Source organism: Dipodomys merriami, unplaced genomic scaffold (genome assembly GCF_024711535.1).
Source record: "Dipodomys merriami isolate MVZ:Mamm:240054 unplaced genomic scaffold, mDipMer1.0.p SCAF_3, whole genome shotgun sequence".
In the NCBI taxonomy this organism is placed as follows: Eukaryota; Metazoa; Chordata; class Mammalia; order Rodentia; family Heteromyidae; genus Dipodomys; species Dipodomys merriami.
The window spans coordinates 73,524,785-73,543,149 of NW_027204492.1; the positions used below are offsets into that span (position 1 = coordinate 73,524,785).

Below are 18,365 nucleotides of genomic sequence, written 5' to 3' on the forward strand. Positions count from 1 at the left end.
TCCTGCCTCTGAGCAGGAGCCCTGCACTCAGGCTTACCTTGGTTCCCTCCATCTGAGATCTGGATTGATTTCTTCTGGCCACATTGACTTACTGCCCTCTGCTATCACTCCTCTTTCCAGGAGCTGATGAACCCCTTCGAGAGCCCCAGTCCCTCCTGCCTTTACTCCTTTGTTTTGCTGTCCTGCTTCTCCCGTCTCACCCTTCTTTTCTGTCCTGAGCAACCTTGATCTTTCCCACAGCCTTCACTGGTAGGCTCTCTCAGAATAATTTCAGCAGATACTAGAGAGTACAAGTATGTTCCAGTTCCCACAACTGGGCCCACTTCTCCCTCTAGAATCACTAGCTCTGGTGACACCATACAAAGAGCTAACCTCAGGAATTTTTCATTGTTCTCAGTTCCTGCTGGGCCCTCATTGTGGAAAGCTTGCCATAGCTGATGATTTCCTTTTCCATGTTATTCTTGACCCTGATCATGTCGCAGTAGGTGGCACAGCAGCAGGAATATATGGGAGGAAATGGGGGTACTGAAAACAGAAGGAAGTGCAGATTTGTCTCTGGTTTGGAGGTGGAGAAGTGAGTCTGTCCAAGCACTACTGGGATAACTTGGGTGAAATTGGCCCATGGTCACTCAAGAGTTTGACACTAAACAGTAGAATTTGTGATTCTCATTCACCATGAGGATTTCCTACTGTGGGAGGGACTTCACAGATGCCAGAGAGAGGCCAGTCCACTACTGGACCTCTGTACTGTGTGGGAAACCTGACCTGACTCATTGTTGACTGGCTTGCGGGCTCACAAACACTTTGACACTAGCTGGAGTCACAGGAGGAGGTCACGGTATCTGTCAACACAGTGAAAGGTCATGTGGGAGCCAGGTGTCAGTGGCTCACACTACACAGGAGGCTGAGATCTGAGGATTGCTGTTCAAAGCCAGCCTGGACAGAAAAGTCTGTGAGACTCTCATCTCCAATTAGCTACCAAAAAGCCAGAGGTGGAGCTGTGGCTCAACTGGTAGAATGCTAGCTTTGGGCAGAAAAAAAACTCAAGGACAGAGCCCAGGACCTGAGGTCAAGCCCAAGAACTGGCCCATATAAAATAGGCCTTGTTGGGAAATGAAGCCCAGGAAGCTCTGGCACCTTGTCCAGGTGGAGCTTTAATGGGTTCTCAACAATGGTCCTGTACATGGTCCAGTAGAAATTAATCTGACATTATTGTGAGCTAAGTATCTGGAGGCAGGACAAGAAATGGATACTTCCAGGCCAGTCCCACTTCTAACTGGGAGAGAATGCTTGAGGCAAAGAGGGCACATAGAAAGAGGGGGAGGGGTCCAGCATTCTTTCTAGTGGCAAAAAGCCAGATATAGAGCTGCAACACAAGTGGGAGAGAGCACCAGCCTTGAGGAAGAAAAAAAGCTAAGGTATGGCTTCCAGGTCCTGATTTCCAGCCCCACTACCAGCATAAAAATAAAGAAGATAAGCAGAGTTCCCACTAGATGGGAGATGTCATAAGGGTGGGCACCTGGAGTGTGTGGTGGAGGGGTTAATAAGATGTCTCCAGGAGAGAGCTACTTGGCTGTCAAGATCATTGCACAGCCTTCAGGATGAGTCTATGCCAAGTCAGAGGCTATACATAATCTGCATGAGCTCTTTCTGTGGCTAGATGCCCACTCCAGTGCACACCTTTGGGACCCACTCAGTCTGTTGTCCATGGTCAGACCATCCAGATGCAATTATCATGATGTGATGCCCAGGGACCTGCACGTGCACCTGCACAAGGCCTTGGTGATGTGATGCCTAGGGGCCTGTGTGGAGAACTGTTCAGGCCACAGTGAGGGCTGCAGGCCTTTGCCCTGATTGTCTCGCCAGCCGGGCTCCTTTCCTACTCTCACAAAGAGCCCTGCCAACCTCACTCTGCACTCATGTAAGCTGAGTTGTATCGTAGGAGGCAGGACATGACCTGGGGCTCAGTAGGGAAGTCTCACTAGTGGCTGGGAGAGGACATGATGGAAAGGGGTCTAGATACAGAAAGAAGTGAGAGTTCCCACATCGTTCTGTCTCAGGAGGTCCGGATGGGCTACTCTCACCTGAGACTGATTCTGACCCTTACTCCTGTCCAGAACAAAGGCTCAGCTCTGACTACTGCCTGTGCTGAGCACCCTACAGTAACTTGAGAGTAGTCTGAATACGGTGCAAGGAGACCATGTCTTTGAAGGGAGATGGCAGGGCTGACAAAGCTCGTTCCCAAGGATTCTACACCATCCTTGTCACCAGTTGGTAATTGCCCCATGCCTTCCAACGTAGGGCCCAGCCTGGAGCATAGCCTACTTGCAACTAGCCCAGAAGTCTGGTGGCAGAGCCTCGGTGCCAGAGTCTGTGTCAAACGACTTCACTCAGACATCAATCTTCTGTGTAACCTTTTGAGGAGTTAACCACCTGGAGAGAGGTCAGTCATAGCTTACATGATCAGACCCACCTTTCAGGTAGAGGATTAAAGTGAATGGCTAATCTATTCTGGCTCTGAAGTGATGATTTGTCCTACCCAATGTTCAGGGTGTGACTTTCTGAGACACAGGGACCAGAAGGGACACAGAGTGAATAGATAGGCAGGGTGGTACCGAGCCTGACCCATGCTCCAGGGCCCATCCTACCTGTTACCATTTCCCTCTGGGTATGGTGGTCTCCCATGGGAACATTCTACTACAAACAACAGGGGAAACAGCTGCTCTGAGGAAGCCAGCCTGCACATCATCATGCATCCACCAGGAGGACTTAAACATCCCATTCAACCAAATATGCCACAATGCCAACATTTTGAAATCACTGAACTTCTCCTTGGGTTTGAAGACTTCAGCTTCATCCTACCCCATGCCCTTCATGTTTTATACCTTGGAAATCCCCATTGGTGAAAGACAGATGCCATGCACCCATTTGAACCATTGCAAATTGGAGGCCCTGTCTCTACTGAATCACACCATTCCCCCTCAGGACAGAAGAGGTTTATTTGCAAGCACACACAGCCAGGCCAACAGACCAATGAACCTCGAATGCTCTGGGTTCCTTTGTGCTCTGTATGTAAACACCCAGTCTTGTGAGTGTTCAGTGTTTATTGCCACTTCCTTCCTCTCCCTTGACTCTACTCACTCAGACATAGATTTGTACTGACTGTCAGACCTACTGAGCCAGAGGCCAGGGCTGAGGAAGCCATCCCAACTGTCTTGTGGTAAAGGTAATGCCAGGACATGAAATCAGGGGGGAAAAAGTCCTGTGGCTGGGGGCTACTGACTCATGCCTGTTAGCCATAGCTAGTTAGAAGACTGAGATGTGAGGATCATGACTCAAATATAATTTGAGCATGAATCTCTGTGATATTCTTATATCCAATTAAGCCCTATTTTTTAAAAAAGCTGCAAGTGGAGCTGTCGCTCAAGTGGAAGTAAATAAGCTCAGGGACAGAACCAGTCCCTGAGTTCAAGCCTCAACATTGGTGAATGCCTGCATGTGCATGTGTGTGCACACTCACCCACCCACACCCACACCCACAGAGAGAGAGGGGGGAGGGAAGGAGGGAAGGTGGGAGAGACAGAAAGAGAGAGAGGGAGAGACAGAAAGAGAGAGAGAGAGACAGAGACAGAGACAGAGAATGCACTGTCGTCGCTGGAGGCAGTCTAGAAAAATTGAGCTAGGATACACAGCTAAATGTGAACAAGTACATGGATGGGACCATTCATGCACATAAGCATGAATCATTACAAAACGACTGACACTTTTTAAACTTAAGGCCATAGAGTGAATTGTCTGCAGAAGGTCTGGTTGTTGGTTCAGCACTTGGTGAATATGGCAGTACTGTTTGTTTGCCGTCTATTCTGGCTGCTGGAGGACGATTTCACCCAAGTTCGCCTAGTGGTGTTAGGAGAGACTTGTCTCTATCTCCAATCCAGAGACTAACATCTACTTTTTTCTGTACCAAATACCCACAGATGATTCCTCCCATATTTCTATATATTCCTGATGATCAGCCACTGAATGTAATGTTATCAGGGTCTCTTAGGATATGGAATACAAAATCAGCAAGTATGAATTTCCAAGATGAGGTCTCAGCAGGAAATGAAAACAATGAACAATTCTAACTAACTTTAGTGTATCAGTGTGGTGCCACCATGAGTAGATGTTGAGTCCAGAGAAAGAGCTAGTTCTAAAGTGAAAAATGGAGCAGAACTGCACACACAATACCTGCTGTAATGATTCTATGGGAGAGACACCAGTAGAGAGCTATGGGAGAGATCAGTGTTGCTGAGGACAGAAAAGAAGGCTGAGAGGGGAGAAGCAAGACAGCAAAAACAAGTAGGAGATGCAGGTGGGGCTGGAGCTCAGAAAGGGGCTTTTCAGCTCCTGGAAAGAAGGGTGTTAGCAGAGGGCAGTAAGTTACTTTGGTCACAACAAATCCATCCAGAACTCAGATTGAGGAAACCAAAGTAAATGTGAGTGTAGAGCTCCTGGCTCAGAAGTAGGCTTGGAAACCCCTAGGAAAAAAAGCCTTCCCCTACAATGCCAGTGGTACTCTCCCTTCTCTACTCTGAGACTGGACAACTCCCTACCCTTCTCGTGTGCATCTGTGTGTGTGTGTGTGTGTGTGTGTGTGTGAGAGAGAGAGAGAGAGAGAGAGAGAGAGAGACAGACAGACAGACAGACAGACAGACAGAGAGAGACAGAGAGACAGAGAGACAGAGAGAGACAGAGAGAGACAGACAGACAGAGAGACAGAGAGACAGAGAGAGACAGAGACAAAGAGACAGAGAGACAGAGAGACAGACAGAAACAGAGACAGAGACAGAGCAAGACACAGACACAGAGAGAGACACAGAGAGAGACAGAGAGGAGACCATGGAAAACAAAATGCATTTTAATTTAAAGCTGTTATGAACTGGGGTTGTAGGGCTTAAACAAGGGGTCAAAAGGACAAACTGGATGAAGAAGAACTCAACTGAAGAAGGTGGGTGACAACTTTGGACTACAGGTACTAGCTGTATCTCTTGAAGATGGTGTGTTCATTCTGTGAAACCAAGAAGAATTGAGGCCAGCCTGAGACTCTCTTCAAATGTTGAGAAGTGGAAAGTTGGAGTAACACTTACCTCCCAGCGACTGGAACTTCTCAGTGAGGGACTGAATGGCCTCTAAAACAGAAAAGCATAACTGAGTATTCTCACATTTGGAATGCCACTGTCTTGCTCCTTGATGTCCCCAAGGGAACTTATAACCCTCCCCCCCCCCCAACTGACTCCCTTAGCTAGTGTCAAAGAGCTTTGGGACTGATCCCACCCATCACTAGAATTCAAAATTGAAATTTCTTCCATACGTAAACAATTGAACTAGGATTTCTCAAGGCTTTGGCATGACAGAAATATTCAGTTAAAGGCAAATAAGATATAATAAATACCAGAGAAGGCACTCCAGCCAACACTTATAAAGAAAATAAAGGAGGTATCTCTAAAGGCCATGAGAGAAGAACTCTGGTACTGGTTGCCAGAATCCATGCTGAGTTTTGACAATACACTGCTTTTTGAGCGTGACCCAGCAGTCAAGACACAGAAGGCTCAAAGACAAGCCTCCTTGGTTTCTTCTCCAAGGGGAATGTTAATCTTTGTAATGCTATCTGTACATGTAGAAGGCCCTGCCCCAAGTACAAAACCATCCAGGCATCTCTTCTTGCTCCTGCCCCTGTCTCTGCCCTGGGCCCCACCATACCTACTCGTTCCTTGAGATTCTCTATATCTGTATGTAGCGTCAGACACTAGCCCAGTAAGGAAGAAGGAAAAAGAGACAACAGTTAGTGTGCTGGCCTCCTCTCTCTCTTCATCTTCTGCTTTGTCCTGAGCCCTTACACCCCCTCCCATATCCTACAGTTCTGTGCAAGAGAAAGGGTGGTTTCCTTTCTTCCAGGGGTATATGATAAGATTAAGCGTGCATGTTAATTTAACCTGGACAAGGAGCCCACCATCTCGTTGGGGCTAGCATTCCCAGAGACTAGAGAAGATATTACCCGGGCACAACCAGGTTGTCCAGATGGTTCTTGTGGCCTTTCTGGACCATGGGAATGCATAGGTGGCTCCTGGTAATCTGAAATAGAACACAAAATTCCAGCTTTCTTGGAGGCAGGACTTCTTGAGAGTCTGGCGGACTCTCAAATGAGGTAGCGTCCCCCTCTGCTGGCAGCAATTTGCCTCTGCTGTACCCAGCATCCCCACTGCTTCCTGAGCCTGCTTTTTCTTACCCTGAAATGTCACTCAAGCTATCAACTCAAGCCCTCTAGTACTGTGGCTCTCAGCTGGATGCTAGAAAAGGTTCTGATGTGCTGAAAGTCTATTTTTGGATTGTAGTTGAGCACCGTTACTAATCATCTTCCTGCACACTCCCCACCTAAGAGACAATGTGCTGACCAGCCCTGTCGTCACACCATTGGTCCTGGGGAAATGCTGTCCGGGTAAGGAGGCAATCTTTCTCCTGAGTCCTCTTTCTCCTCCAGAAGGAACAGAAATCGATGTCTCCATCATCCAACCCCTGTCCCCTCCACTGCTCACAAACCCCAAGACTCACCAGTAGTTGCAGGACCTGTGGGTGGGATGCGCTGCTGTCTCTGGGGGAAGGGCTGTGATTTCATTTGAACAGGTGAGTCTCTAGTGTGGTGATAACCACCGCTGATTTCTCCCCCATGTATTGACAAGTTGGGTTGATCTGGCCTGTATTTTGAAAGCTAAAAGGAAAATTTCTGAGTATGCATTTTTAAACGGACAAAAAGGAAAACAGACAACTGTTTCTTTCCCCTTATTTTACCATTCTTTTTGTTTACTGTTTTATTACATAATATTTATTATGAATGGAGTGTATCATTATAGTACTTCTTAACTCATATACTTCAATCATATCCATGTCCTTATTACTGCCTACTGTCTTATTCCTATTTTCCCACTCTTTTTAAAATCTCTTTTTGCAATTTATTAAATGGTTATCAGTGTGACCTATTCATTATGGATTCACATACTGGCTATCACATAGTCCCCTTCTTTCTCCTGCCCTTCTTTCCCACCTTCCACCAGTTCCCTCAGATTGGCCTCACATTTGTGGTCATGTCCATTTACTTGCTTTATAGCTACCTTCTGCACATCTGAAGAATCATGCAGTATTTGTCTTTTTGAGTCTAGCTTAGCCACTTAATATGATGCAGCTCCATCCATTGTGAGAAGCTCACTTAATTAGCACTTTCGGCCTCTGTCAGCCTCACGCCAGGAGGCGGAGCCGACCAAGGAAGTGCATTGAGTTTGAAAAATACCAGGACTAGTTCCAGGCAGGCTTAAAGAAGATCTGGGAGGGAGCAATCAGGAGGCTGATGAGATACAAGCTGCGCAGCCCAGACTAAGCAGACTCCAGACTCAGATTAGCAGCCAGCCCTGCTTCTATCTCAGCCCCTGTCTGGAAAGGCAGAAAATGAAGAGCCTGGCAAACCCAGACTGGCATCTAGCAAGTGCTCTCATGATATCCCCATAGGACAAGGACCCTGGATTGGGCATTTTAATGCCTATGGACCACCAGTAACAACCCCTGAACAAAAAGCAGGGGGAATGTAGGCAAAGATGCGTGCATTGGTGAAGGGAGGTGCATGGTGAGAGGAGGGGGAAGATGGTTTACTCACCTGGGCCTGCAGACCAGGATCTCTATTTGCCTCATCATCTTCTCTAGCCACTGAGCAGGACTTCCTTCTCCTCCAACCCCCATATCTCTTTAGATTGCTGTCTTGCTTGTACTGCTTTGGGCTAGGATGCAGAGAGGAAGGTGCCTTGGAACCCCCAAATGGAGGAACACCTGAGATCGGGGGTAATGCAGATGCAGCTGCTTCTGGGGGAGGTGTCTTCATTATCTGCCTCCAAGAAGGGGTGCTTCTCCCCAGAGTAACTCTTGAAGGACCCTCTGGGAATTTCTTCTCTTCAGCCACTTTCTTTGTAAGATTGGCCCTGGGCATGTCACCTGTAGCAGGAGCGGCAGCAGCAGCAGCACAAGCGGCAGCAGTAGCAGAAGCAGAAGCAGCTCCTGGGTATTCCTTGATCACACTTTGTTTTGTCTTACAGGAAGTTTCTTCCAGCCATCTCTGCCTTTCTTTGATTGTCTTTAGCTCCCCGGGAGAAAGGGGTAGAGAATCATCAGGCATATCTTCAGTGTGGTCATCAGAGCTTCCACTTATGCCTTCTGATTCCTTGGGGCTCTCAGAATCAGCTGGGCGTCTACGACTCAGTGTATGGGGCAGCCTTCTCTGTGGCTTCCTCCGTGGCTTCCTTTGACACTCTTCTGAAGTCTCATTGTCAGAGGAGGACCACTGGATGTTCTGGCTGGCCAGCTTGCTAGCTTCTCTGGCTTTCTTTCTCTCCTCCCAAGCTCTGCGAGGCTTGGACTTAATGGGCTGTGGAGCAGTGGCAGAGGCCTGCTGTGATTCCATGAGGCTAGGGACCAGAGTGCTTGTCCCCCTGGGGGCCAGTGCACCTCTCCCCCTAGGGGCTGGGGCTGCTTCTGCCCAAGTTGCAGACACATTGGCAGCACAGCTTTCCTGTCTAGGGATTCTGACCTGGCCTCGTGCCACATGGTAGGTCCTGTGATCCTTGAGTGTAGCCTCAACATTGAAGTTGACCACTGAACACAGAGTACCCTTCCTCCTTTTTGCTGAGGAGCTAGCTTCTCCCCTGCCACCCTGAATTTCAGCTGCTCCTGACGAGACTGTTTCTAACTTGGGCTCTGACTCAAACCTGTAGCTTTGAGGCTCAGGGTGGCCTCTGACTATTTGTGGAGGTCCTGAATCACGGGCGAGACCAGGTGCCTTGGGACCTCCTCGGCGGCCCCTATAGACATTGAAGCGATTCCCACCCTCCGCCCCTAAACCGCGTCCCCGGCCAAACATCTCACGCTGAGAGTTCATATCCCCAGCGTCTAGCTGGGGAGACCGTTGGTGTGGTCACCGCGTGACCAGAGTGACGTTCACAGATGCCCGTTACCGCAGGAGCCACGAACGTCTGCATCCAATAACGCCAGGCTTTCCTGCCTTCGTGGACACTACATGGCCATCCCATTGGCCTGCCTTCTGCCAGCCAAGTCACATTTTGTTGTCATGCCACCCACGGCCCTAGCCAATAGGAATTAGAATAGCTTCTTGGCAGCTAACCTCCCTGGGTTCCCGTGATGGACAGATCGATGAGCCAGTGGGTGAGGGCGGAGCCTGGTGGTCAGAGGGTGTGTCCTCCTTTTTCCTTTTCCAGATTCTTCAGTCCAGGTACCTAGTTTAGAAAGAGAGCCGTACCCCTGAGCCTTGTCTTCCCATGTGTAAAGTTGGACAATACCATAGTTTCACTCAGGGGCTTCCGAGGATTCAGGGTAATGGTGGATGTGGAGGCCCAGCCCAGAAAGGATTTTGGTGGTGGTGGTGGTCGTCGTGGTTCTTGAAATCTGGGCCTGGGCGCTGTCCCTGAGCTCTCTACCAATTGAGCCACAGCGCCACTTCTGGTTTTCTGGTGTTTTTTTTTTGTTTGTTTGTTTTTTTTTTTTTTGTTTTTTTAATTGGAGATAAGAGTCTCACAGACTTTCCTGCCCGGGCTGGCTTTGAAGCACAACCCTCAGATCTCAGCCTCCTGAGTAGCTAGGATTACAGGCATGAGCCACCAGTGCCTGACAAGAAAGGAGTTTTGACATCCCACTGGTAGAAAACACCCTGAACATCAATACAACACCACCATCATAGACCTACTGCTACATGAGGTTGATTACTGTAGTAATCAAGTAGTCATTATGAAGCCTGTACACCCCACAAACGGTCTTTCCCCCACCCCCCGAAAATGTATAAGGACCAGTGATGACAGACTATGGGCTTCCTCCTTTTCCCTATCAGTTTGTCTGTATTGCTGTGAATCAGGCTTGAGTCCCTTTTCACACAACCCTTGATGACTAGCTTTGTTAGCCCTGCTAACAGAGAGACACATGGTCTCTCTGTTCATAGTCAAAGGAAACCTGCATGACCATGACACTATTGTTATAGCAATGCACATTAATGGCACTGGTGGGAGCTGAGCCTTTAGTCTACAAGTGGCAATGGGCAGATTCTAAGACTCAGATCAGAGAAGTCCATCTAGATCCTATTGGAAAGGAGTAGGTATATCCTCATTTCTTTCTTTGTCTGCATCCCCTTTTCCCCAAGTGTCCTCTCCAAGCCAGGACAAGTGGGAATTCCTGCAAAGACTCTGATCCTGTCACACCTCATGCTACTTAGGTCAAAATGAGCTCCGAATGAGGCTGGCTAGTTCATGTGTCCTAACCTTGATACAGGGATACCGTGAAGCCCCCAGTAAAGTCCTACATGGACCATGTGCCAGGGTTCCCTGGACTTTATTTCCCAACAGGATATTTCACCTTGTTGACATAAAACCTGGTCTCCTTTTGAGACTTTTGTTTGAGTGAAGGAACCATGAGCTAGTCAGCAGCAGTGATTGAGGCCAGCCCTCCTCAGCTTCTCAGTGGTCAGGCATGGTTTTGGCCTCCTTCTGGGGGCTGTTAGGTGAGACCTGCAGTAGTAGATTTTCACGATGAGTCACATCACAGATTTGGGCAACTTTAGACCCATCTTCCTCAGTCTCCAAGGAATCCTTTCCATATTCACATTTCCTCATTTTCCATTTCTTCTAAGTGGAGTGGGGTCATTTCTGATTTTTGGCGAGGAATGTCCAGGTATGTTATGGCCACAAGTGTAGGCATAGAGAAAATTCCTGTGAAAAACAGTGGCTAGGCAAAGTGGTGCATGCATGTGATTCCCAGCAATAGGTGAACTACAAGAAGGAGAATTGCAGGCTAAGCTAGCACGGGCATGAAACAAAACCCCCTCCACCACTTAAAATAACCAATGCAGGTCATTCTCAGACTACAGATGACCTGACTTCTCCTACTAAAAATAAATTTCTTCTAAATGAAATTTCTAACCACTTTTCACAAGAAAGTCCTTGTGTGATTCAGCACTAGTAATCACCACTCCAGAGATTCACATGTTACAGGAACATCAGAGTCCTTCTACAAGAGACTGAAGAGCAACACGCCCAGAGTCCCTCCACCTTCTGTTGAGGATTCTAGGCTTGAAGGTAATGGAAAAGGCAGTGCATGGAAGAGAGAGACAACCACTTCTGTCTTCTAGAGGGAAAGGATGGCCAGTCTTGCTTCCAGGCTACCCTGGTACTGCAGTAACAGATTAAAATGAGTGAAGATAGTAGTACTCTCAAGAAGCCGACTCTCATACAAGTAGGATTTGCTCAGTCAGTGGAGAGATTAGTAACAGTTCCAAAACTCCAATCCAGAAGTAGATATTGAGTCTTTTCTGGTATCCAACCACAGTCCTACAGGGACACAGTAGCTAGGGTGGCATTTGGACTTCAGGGAAGATAGACCTACAAAGGGTGAGATTGCCAGGCACAGCAGGTACAAATTTCTGCCACCCAAGGGAGATAGCGCCTCACTTGAGACTTTGTCAGAATCATCCCTATCCTACATGGCAGCCAGGAACTAGATTTTGGTGATCTCTTTCAGGTCACCGGGAGGCAAATCTGCATTCACCAGATCTGGAAAGGCCACAAGAACCATCTAGAGAACACAGAAATGCTGACCCCCAGCTAGATGGCGGACCCCATGTGCATGTTAAATGGAAATACATATAGCATCTCATTAGGAAACCAGTGGAAAGAGGGAACCTTCTTTCTCTTGAGGATTCTTTGTGAATCTTGCCACAGCTTTGTGGAAAGTGGGGTGAGTAAGGCCCCGGGTAAGAAGGGAAGATGAAGAAAGAGGAGAAGAGCAAATTAATAAGTTTTCATTTTCTCTGGTGTCTGCTGGTGCTACAGAATGAAATTTTTTTAAAAGTTCAGGGGAAAACTAGCTATGATGGATGATGGGGCAGAGGCAAGATCAGAAACAGAAAGAAACTTGGGGGTCTTGGAGCAGGTACGTGGGGAAGGGCTTTCCATAAATACAAGAGAGTGATACAGTTACCAAAATCTCCTGGGAGGAAAAAGTGAGCAGGCCTGGCCTGGGGTCTTGTGTATGTTGACTGCTGGAACATGTACTAAGAAGAGTCCTGTGGACTCTGACAATGATTCCTAAATATCTGCGTCTTGACTGGCCCTTAGAAAACTTCCTGTGAGGATCAATATCGTGAAAATGGCAATACTTCCCAAGGCTATCTACAAATTCAGTGCTATACCTATCAATATTCCAGCCTTATTTTTCAAGGAATTAGAAGCAACCATCCAAAAATTCATATGGAATAATAAAAGACCTCGAATAGAAAAATTATCTTTAACAAAAAGAACAGTGCAGAAGGAATAGTAATACCATATTTCAAACTCTACTAGAAAGCCATAGTAATTGAAACAGCTTGGTCCTGGCACAAGAACAGACCTGAGGACCAATGGAATAGAACTGAAACCCCAGAAATGAATCCAAAGGCCTATAGCCACCTAATTTTCGATAGGGGAGCTAAAAAATAGAATGGAATAAAGACAACGTCTTCTGTAAATGGTGTTGGCAAAATTGGTTTAGCACCTGTACAAAACTAAACCTAGAACCTTATATATCACCATGCATCAGAATCAACTCCAAATGGATCCCAGACCTCAAAGTGATAGCAGACAACCTGAAAACATTACATGACCGAATAGTAGAAACTGTAGAGTGCCTTGGCACAGGCCAAAATTTTTTTAATAGAGGCCCAGAGACACAATAAATCAAAGAAAGGTTGGATAAATGAGATTGCATGAAGCTGCAGAGCTTCTGCATGGCAAAGGACATAGCTAGCAAGATCAATTAAAAAAACCCACGGATTGGGAGAAGATCTTTACTAGTCATACAAAGGACAAGGGTCTTATATCAAAAATATACATGGAACTCAAAAAATTAAATCTCCCAACAGCAAATCCTCTAAGAAATAACTACCTGATAAATAAGTGGGCTAAAGACTTAAAGAGTAACTTCTCTGAAGAGTACGTAAGAATGGCCAATAGACACATGAAGAAATGCTCAACTTCTCTAGCCATAAAAGAAATGCAAATCAAAACAACATTAAGATTCCACCTCATCCCAGTTAGAATGGCTATAATCAAGAACTCTAACAACCGATTCTGGGGGGGATGTGGCCAGGAGGGAACCCTGCATTGTTGGGGAGTGTAACTTGTTCAACCAATTTGGAAAGCAGTTATGGAGGTTCTTCAAAATACTCCACATAGAGCTCCCCTATGACCCAGCAATCCCACTTTTAGGCATTTACCCAAACGATCACAAACAAGGCCATACTAAGGCTACCAGCATAACTATGTTTACTGCAGCAGTATTTACCATAGCTAAGATATGGAACCAACTCAGATGCCCCTCAGTAGATGAATGGATCGAGAAAATGTGATATAGATAAATAGATAGATAGATAGATAGATAGATAGATAGATAGATAGATAGATAGATAGATAGATATGAATTCTGTGCCTCCATCAGAAAGAATGACATTGCCCCATTTGTTAGGATATGGAAAGACTTGGAAAAAATTATACTAAGTGAAGTAAGCAAGGCCAAAACATAGGTCCCATGTTTTCCCTTATTTTCAATAACTAGTACATGTGTAAAGCAAGTAGAAAAGGTCAAAGCTATGTACATATGAACATATAAGATGATGTTTAGAAAATGAACCCCAAGATAGAGACACAAGTGGTTTTTCCTTTCTTGTTATTGTTTTTAATGTACTTACAATGTACTATGTGATTTTTTTGTTTCTTTTGCATGTTCTTCCCCCACAGTGTAACCCCTGTTTTCACTGTATTTGATTCTGGTGCCCTGCATCTTGTATATAATTTTTTTTTCTAATTTGGGGAGGGGCAGGGAAATAACAAAATGTTTAAATACAGATAGAGGTTGACCAATTATAACAATGAGATATACATAACACTACGTTGAAAATGAACTTTACAACTTTGTGGAGGAGAGGGAAGAGAGAGGGATCTGGGGAGGGAAGGGATGGTAGGGGAATAACAAAAGAGGAGGTAACAAGGCTCAATAGGAAATGTACTCATTACCTTACTCATGTAACTGTAACCCCTCTGTATGGTATTTTTATAATAAAACAAATATGAAAAATAGTGTCTTCTCTCCATATTATCATAGACCTTGATCACATCCCAGTAGGTGACACAGCAGCAGGAATATATGGGAGGAAATGGGGGTACTGAAAACAGAAGGAAGTGCAGATTTGTCTCTGGTTTGGAGGTGGAGAAGTGAGTCTGTCCAAGCACTACTGGGATAACTTGGGTGAAATTGGCCCATGGTCACTCAAGAGTTTGACACTAACCAGTAGAATTTGTGATTCTCATTCACCATGAGGATTTCCTACTGTGGGAGGGACTTCACAGATGCCAGAGAGAGGCCAGTCCACTACTGGACCTCTGTACTGTGTGGGAAACCTGACCTGACTCATTGTTGACTGGCTTGCGGGCTCACAAACACTTTGACACTAGCTGGAGTCACAGGAGGAGGTCACGGTATCTGTCAACACAGTGAAAGGTCATGTGAGAGCCAGGTGTCAGTGGCTCACACTACACAGGAGGCTGAGATCTGAGGATTGCTGTTCAAAGCCAGCCTGGACAGAAAAGTCTGTGAGACTCTCATCTCCAATTAGCTACCAAAAAGCCAGAGGTGGAGCTGTGGCTCAACTGGTAGAATGCTAGCTTTGGGCAGAAAAAAAACTCAAGGACAGAGCCCAGGACCTGAGGTCAAGCCCAAGAACTGGCCCATATAAAATAGGCCTTGTTGGGAAATGAAGCCCAGGAAGCTCTGGCACCTTGTCCAGGTGGAGCTTTAATGGGTTCTCAACAATGGTCCTGTACATGGTCCAGTAGAAATTAATCTGACATTATTGTGAGCTAAGTACAGGACAAGAAGGAGGCAGGACAAGAAATGGATACTTCCAGGCCAGTCCCACTTCTAACTGGGAGAGGATGCTTGAGGCATATAGAAAGGGCACATAGAAAGAGGGGGAGGGGTCCAGCATTCTTTCTAGTGGCAAAAAGCCAGATGTAGACCTGCAACACAAGTGGGAGAGAGCACCAGCCTTGAGCAAGAAAAAAGCTAAGGTATGGCTCCCAGGTCCTGATTTCCAGCCCCACTACCAGCATAAAAATAAAGAAGATAAGCAGAGTTCCCACTAGATGGGAGATGTCATAAGGGTGGGCACCTGGAGTGTGTGGTGGAGGGGTTAATAAGATGTCTCCAGGAGAGAGCTACTTGGCTGTCAAGATCATTGCACAGCCTTCAGGACGAGTCTATGCCAAGTCAGAGGATACACATAATCTGCATGAGCTCTTTCTGTGCTAGATGCTCACTCCAGTGCACACCTTTGGGACCCACTCAGTCTGTTGTCCATGGTCAGACCATCCAGATGCAATTATCATGATGTGATGCCCAGGGACCTGCACGTGCACCTGCACAAGGCCTTGGTGATGTGATGCCTAGGGGCCTGTGTGGAGAACTGTTCAGGCCACAGTGAGGGCTGCAGGCCTTTGCCCTGATTGTCTCGCCAGCCGGGCTCCTTTCCTACTCTCACAAAGAGCCCTGCCAACCTCACTCTGCACTCATGTGAGCTGAGTTGTATCGTAGGAGGCAGGACATGACCTGGGGCTCAGTAGGGAAGTCTCACTTGTGGCTGGGAAAGGACATGATGGAAAGGAGTCTAGATACAGAAAGAAGTGAGAGTTCCCACATCCTTCTGTCTCAGGAGGTCCGGATGGGCTTCTCTCACCTGAGACTCTGATTCTGACCCTTACTCCTGTCCAGAACAAAGGCTCAGCTCTGACTACTGCCTGTGGTGAGCCCCTACAGTAACTTGAGAGTAGTCTGAATGAATACGGTGCAAGGAGACCATGTCTTTGAAGGGAGATGGCAGGGCTGACAAAGCTCGTTCCCAAGGATTCTACACAATCCTTGTCACCAGTTGGTAATTGCCCCATGCCTTCCAAAGTAGGGCCCAGCCTGGAGCATAGCCTACTTGCAACTAGCCCAGAAGTCTGGTGGCAGAGCCTCGGTGCCAGAGTCTGTGTCAAACGACTTCACTCAGACATCAATCTTCTGTGTAACCTTTTGAGGAGTTAACCACCTGGAGAGAGGTCAGTCATAGCTTACATGATCAGGCCCACCTTTCAGGTAGAGGATTAAAGTGAATGGCTAATCTATTCTGGCTCTGAAGTGATGATTTGTCCTACCCAATGTTCAGGGTGTGACTTTCTGAGACACAGGGACCAGAAGGGACACAGAGTGAATAGATAGGCAGGGTGGTACCGAGCCTGACCCATGCTCCAGGGCCCATCCTACCTGTTACCATTTCCCTCTGGGTATGGTGGTCTCCCATGGGAACATTCTACTACAAACAACAGGGGAAACAGCTGCTCTGAGGAAGCCAGCCTGCACATCATCATGCATCCACCAGGAGGACTTAAGCATCCCATTCAACCAAATAGTCCCTAATGCCAACATTTTGAAGTCCCGGAATCTATCAGTATGTTTAGTGACTTCGACTTCCTTCTGCCCATGCTCTCCTGTTCTAGAGCTTGAAAATACTATCTAGTATCAAGTGCTGATGGCATATGCCTTCTAATCCTAGATCTGCAGGAGATCTTAGTAACGTAGATCAATGCCAGCCTTGGCAAGAAAGTCGATGATACATACTCTTATCTCCAATAACCAGAAAAAAATCCAGCCTTGAGTAAAAGAGCTAATTGACAGCACCCCAGCCCTGAGTGCAAGCCCCAGAGCTGGCGAAAGAAAAAATACAGACAGAAGGGGGTTGTGGGAGAGAGAGAGAGAGAGAGAGAGAGAGAGAGAGAGAGAGAGAGAGAGAGAGAGAGAGAGAGAGAGAGAGAGAGAGAGAGAGAGAGAGAGAGAGAGAGAGAGAGAGAGAGAGAGAGAGAGAGAGGAGGGGGGAAGAAGAAGAAGAAGGAGAAGGAGGAGGAGGAGGAGGAGGAGGAGGAAGAGGAGGAGGAGGAGGGAGGAGGAGGAAGAGGAGGAGGAGGAGGAGGAAAGAGAAAAGAGAAAATGCCTTTGGTGAAAGGTAAATTCCAATTGTCCATTTCATCCCTTATAGATAGGAGTCCCTGTCTCTATTGCTTTTCCTCCTAAATCAGCCCTTTCTTTCTCAGCATAGAAGACTTTTATTCATGAGAACATATAGTCAGATCACCTAAAATGCTCTGGCTTCCATTTTGTCCTCTGTAATTAAACACTTAGCCTCTTCGGAAAGGAAGCTGGCATAACTCTCACTTGCCTCCTCCTTCTCAGATCTCCTCCTTCAAATATAAATTTTTTTATTCTCCAGCCTCTCTATAGAATGGGCTAGTGCTGAAAGAAGATATCCCAATTGTCTGGTGGTCAAGGTGATGCCAAGTCATGGAGTTCAATTAAAAAAAAATTCTGTGAGCCCAGCACAGCAGCTTACACCTGTATTCCTAACTATTCAGGAGGCTGAGATCTGAAGATCCCGGTTCAAAGCCATCCCAGGCAGAAGTCCATGAGACTCTTATCTCTAATAAACTACTCTGAAAAAGCCATAATTGATGCTGTGGATCAAGTGGTAGAGCACTATCCTTGAGCACAAAAAGGCTCAGGGACAGCACCCAAGCCCCAAGTTGAAACCCCAGGACCAGCAAAAAGAAAAAGAAAAAGAAAACGTCCTGTGACCTCAGGAGACAGTTTACAAAATTTGAGGTAGGACACATAATATGTCCCCAAAGAAGTTTGCCACTAGTGTGATTTAGTACGCAGCTAGAACCATTCATGCATGCATATAAGTATCATTAGAAGCTGACTTGCACTTTTCAACTTGGGGCTATGGAGTTGATTGGCTGCAGAAGGGCTAGTTTACTGGCCAGGACTTGTAGGATGTGGCAGTACTGTTTCTTGGCCACCTATTCTGGCTGCTGGAAGACAATTCCATCCAAGTTGGCCCAGTGATGTTAGGACAGGCTCATTTCTCCACTTACAACACAGAGACAAATATCCACTTTTCTATGTTCCAGGTACCCCTATTTTCCCTTATATTTTCCATGAATTTCCTTTGGCAATAGGATGTGATCAGGGTCTCTAATGATATGGAAGAAATTACCAGATATGGGAATTGAGTTTCTAAGATGAGAACTAAAAAGTAAGAACAATGCACAATTTTTTTAAACAATATAGTCTCTTCAAGTTAGTGAGTTCAGAGGGAGGACTAGGCCTCCAAAAAGTGGTCAACTGACTTGGGGGTGGGAACAGGGGGAAAATGGTGAGAA

General features: G+C 46.6%; 1 protein-coding gene across 1 annotated transcript in view; it reads right to left on the reverse strand.

Moving 5' to 3' along the window:
- The window catches only part of LOC138839562 (leucine-rich repeat and IQ domain-containing protein 1-like), a 36,743-nt gene extending 28,767 nt beyond the window's left edge, over positions 1 to 7,976 (reverse strand). Inside the window, exons 1-5 of the mRNA XM_070039128.1 lie at positions 7,685 to 7,976; positions 6,592 to 6,748; positions 6,038 to 6,114; positions 5,747 to 5,788; positions 5,130 to 5,171 (exon numbers count right to left, since the gene is read on the reverse strand). Of these exons, the coding sequence (XP_069895229.1) occupies positions 5,130 to 5,171; positions 5,747 to 5,788; positions 6,038 to 6,114; positions 6,592 to 6,748; positions 7,685 to 7,906 (540 nt within the window). The 5' untranslated portion in view covers positions 7,907 to 7,976. The remainder of the gene's footprint in view (positions 1 to 5,129; positions 5,172 to 5,746; positions 5,789 to 6,037; positions 6,115 to 6,591; positions 6,749 to 7,684) is intronic.
- Between the last annotated feature and the right edge of the window lie 10,389 nt (positions 7,977 to 18,365).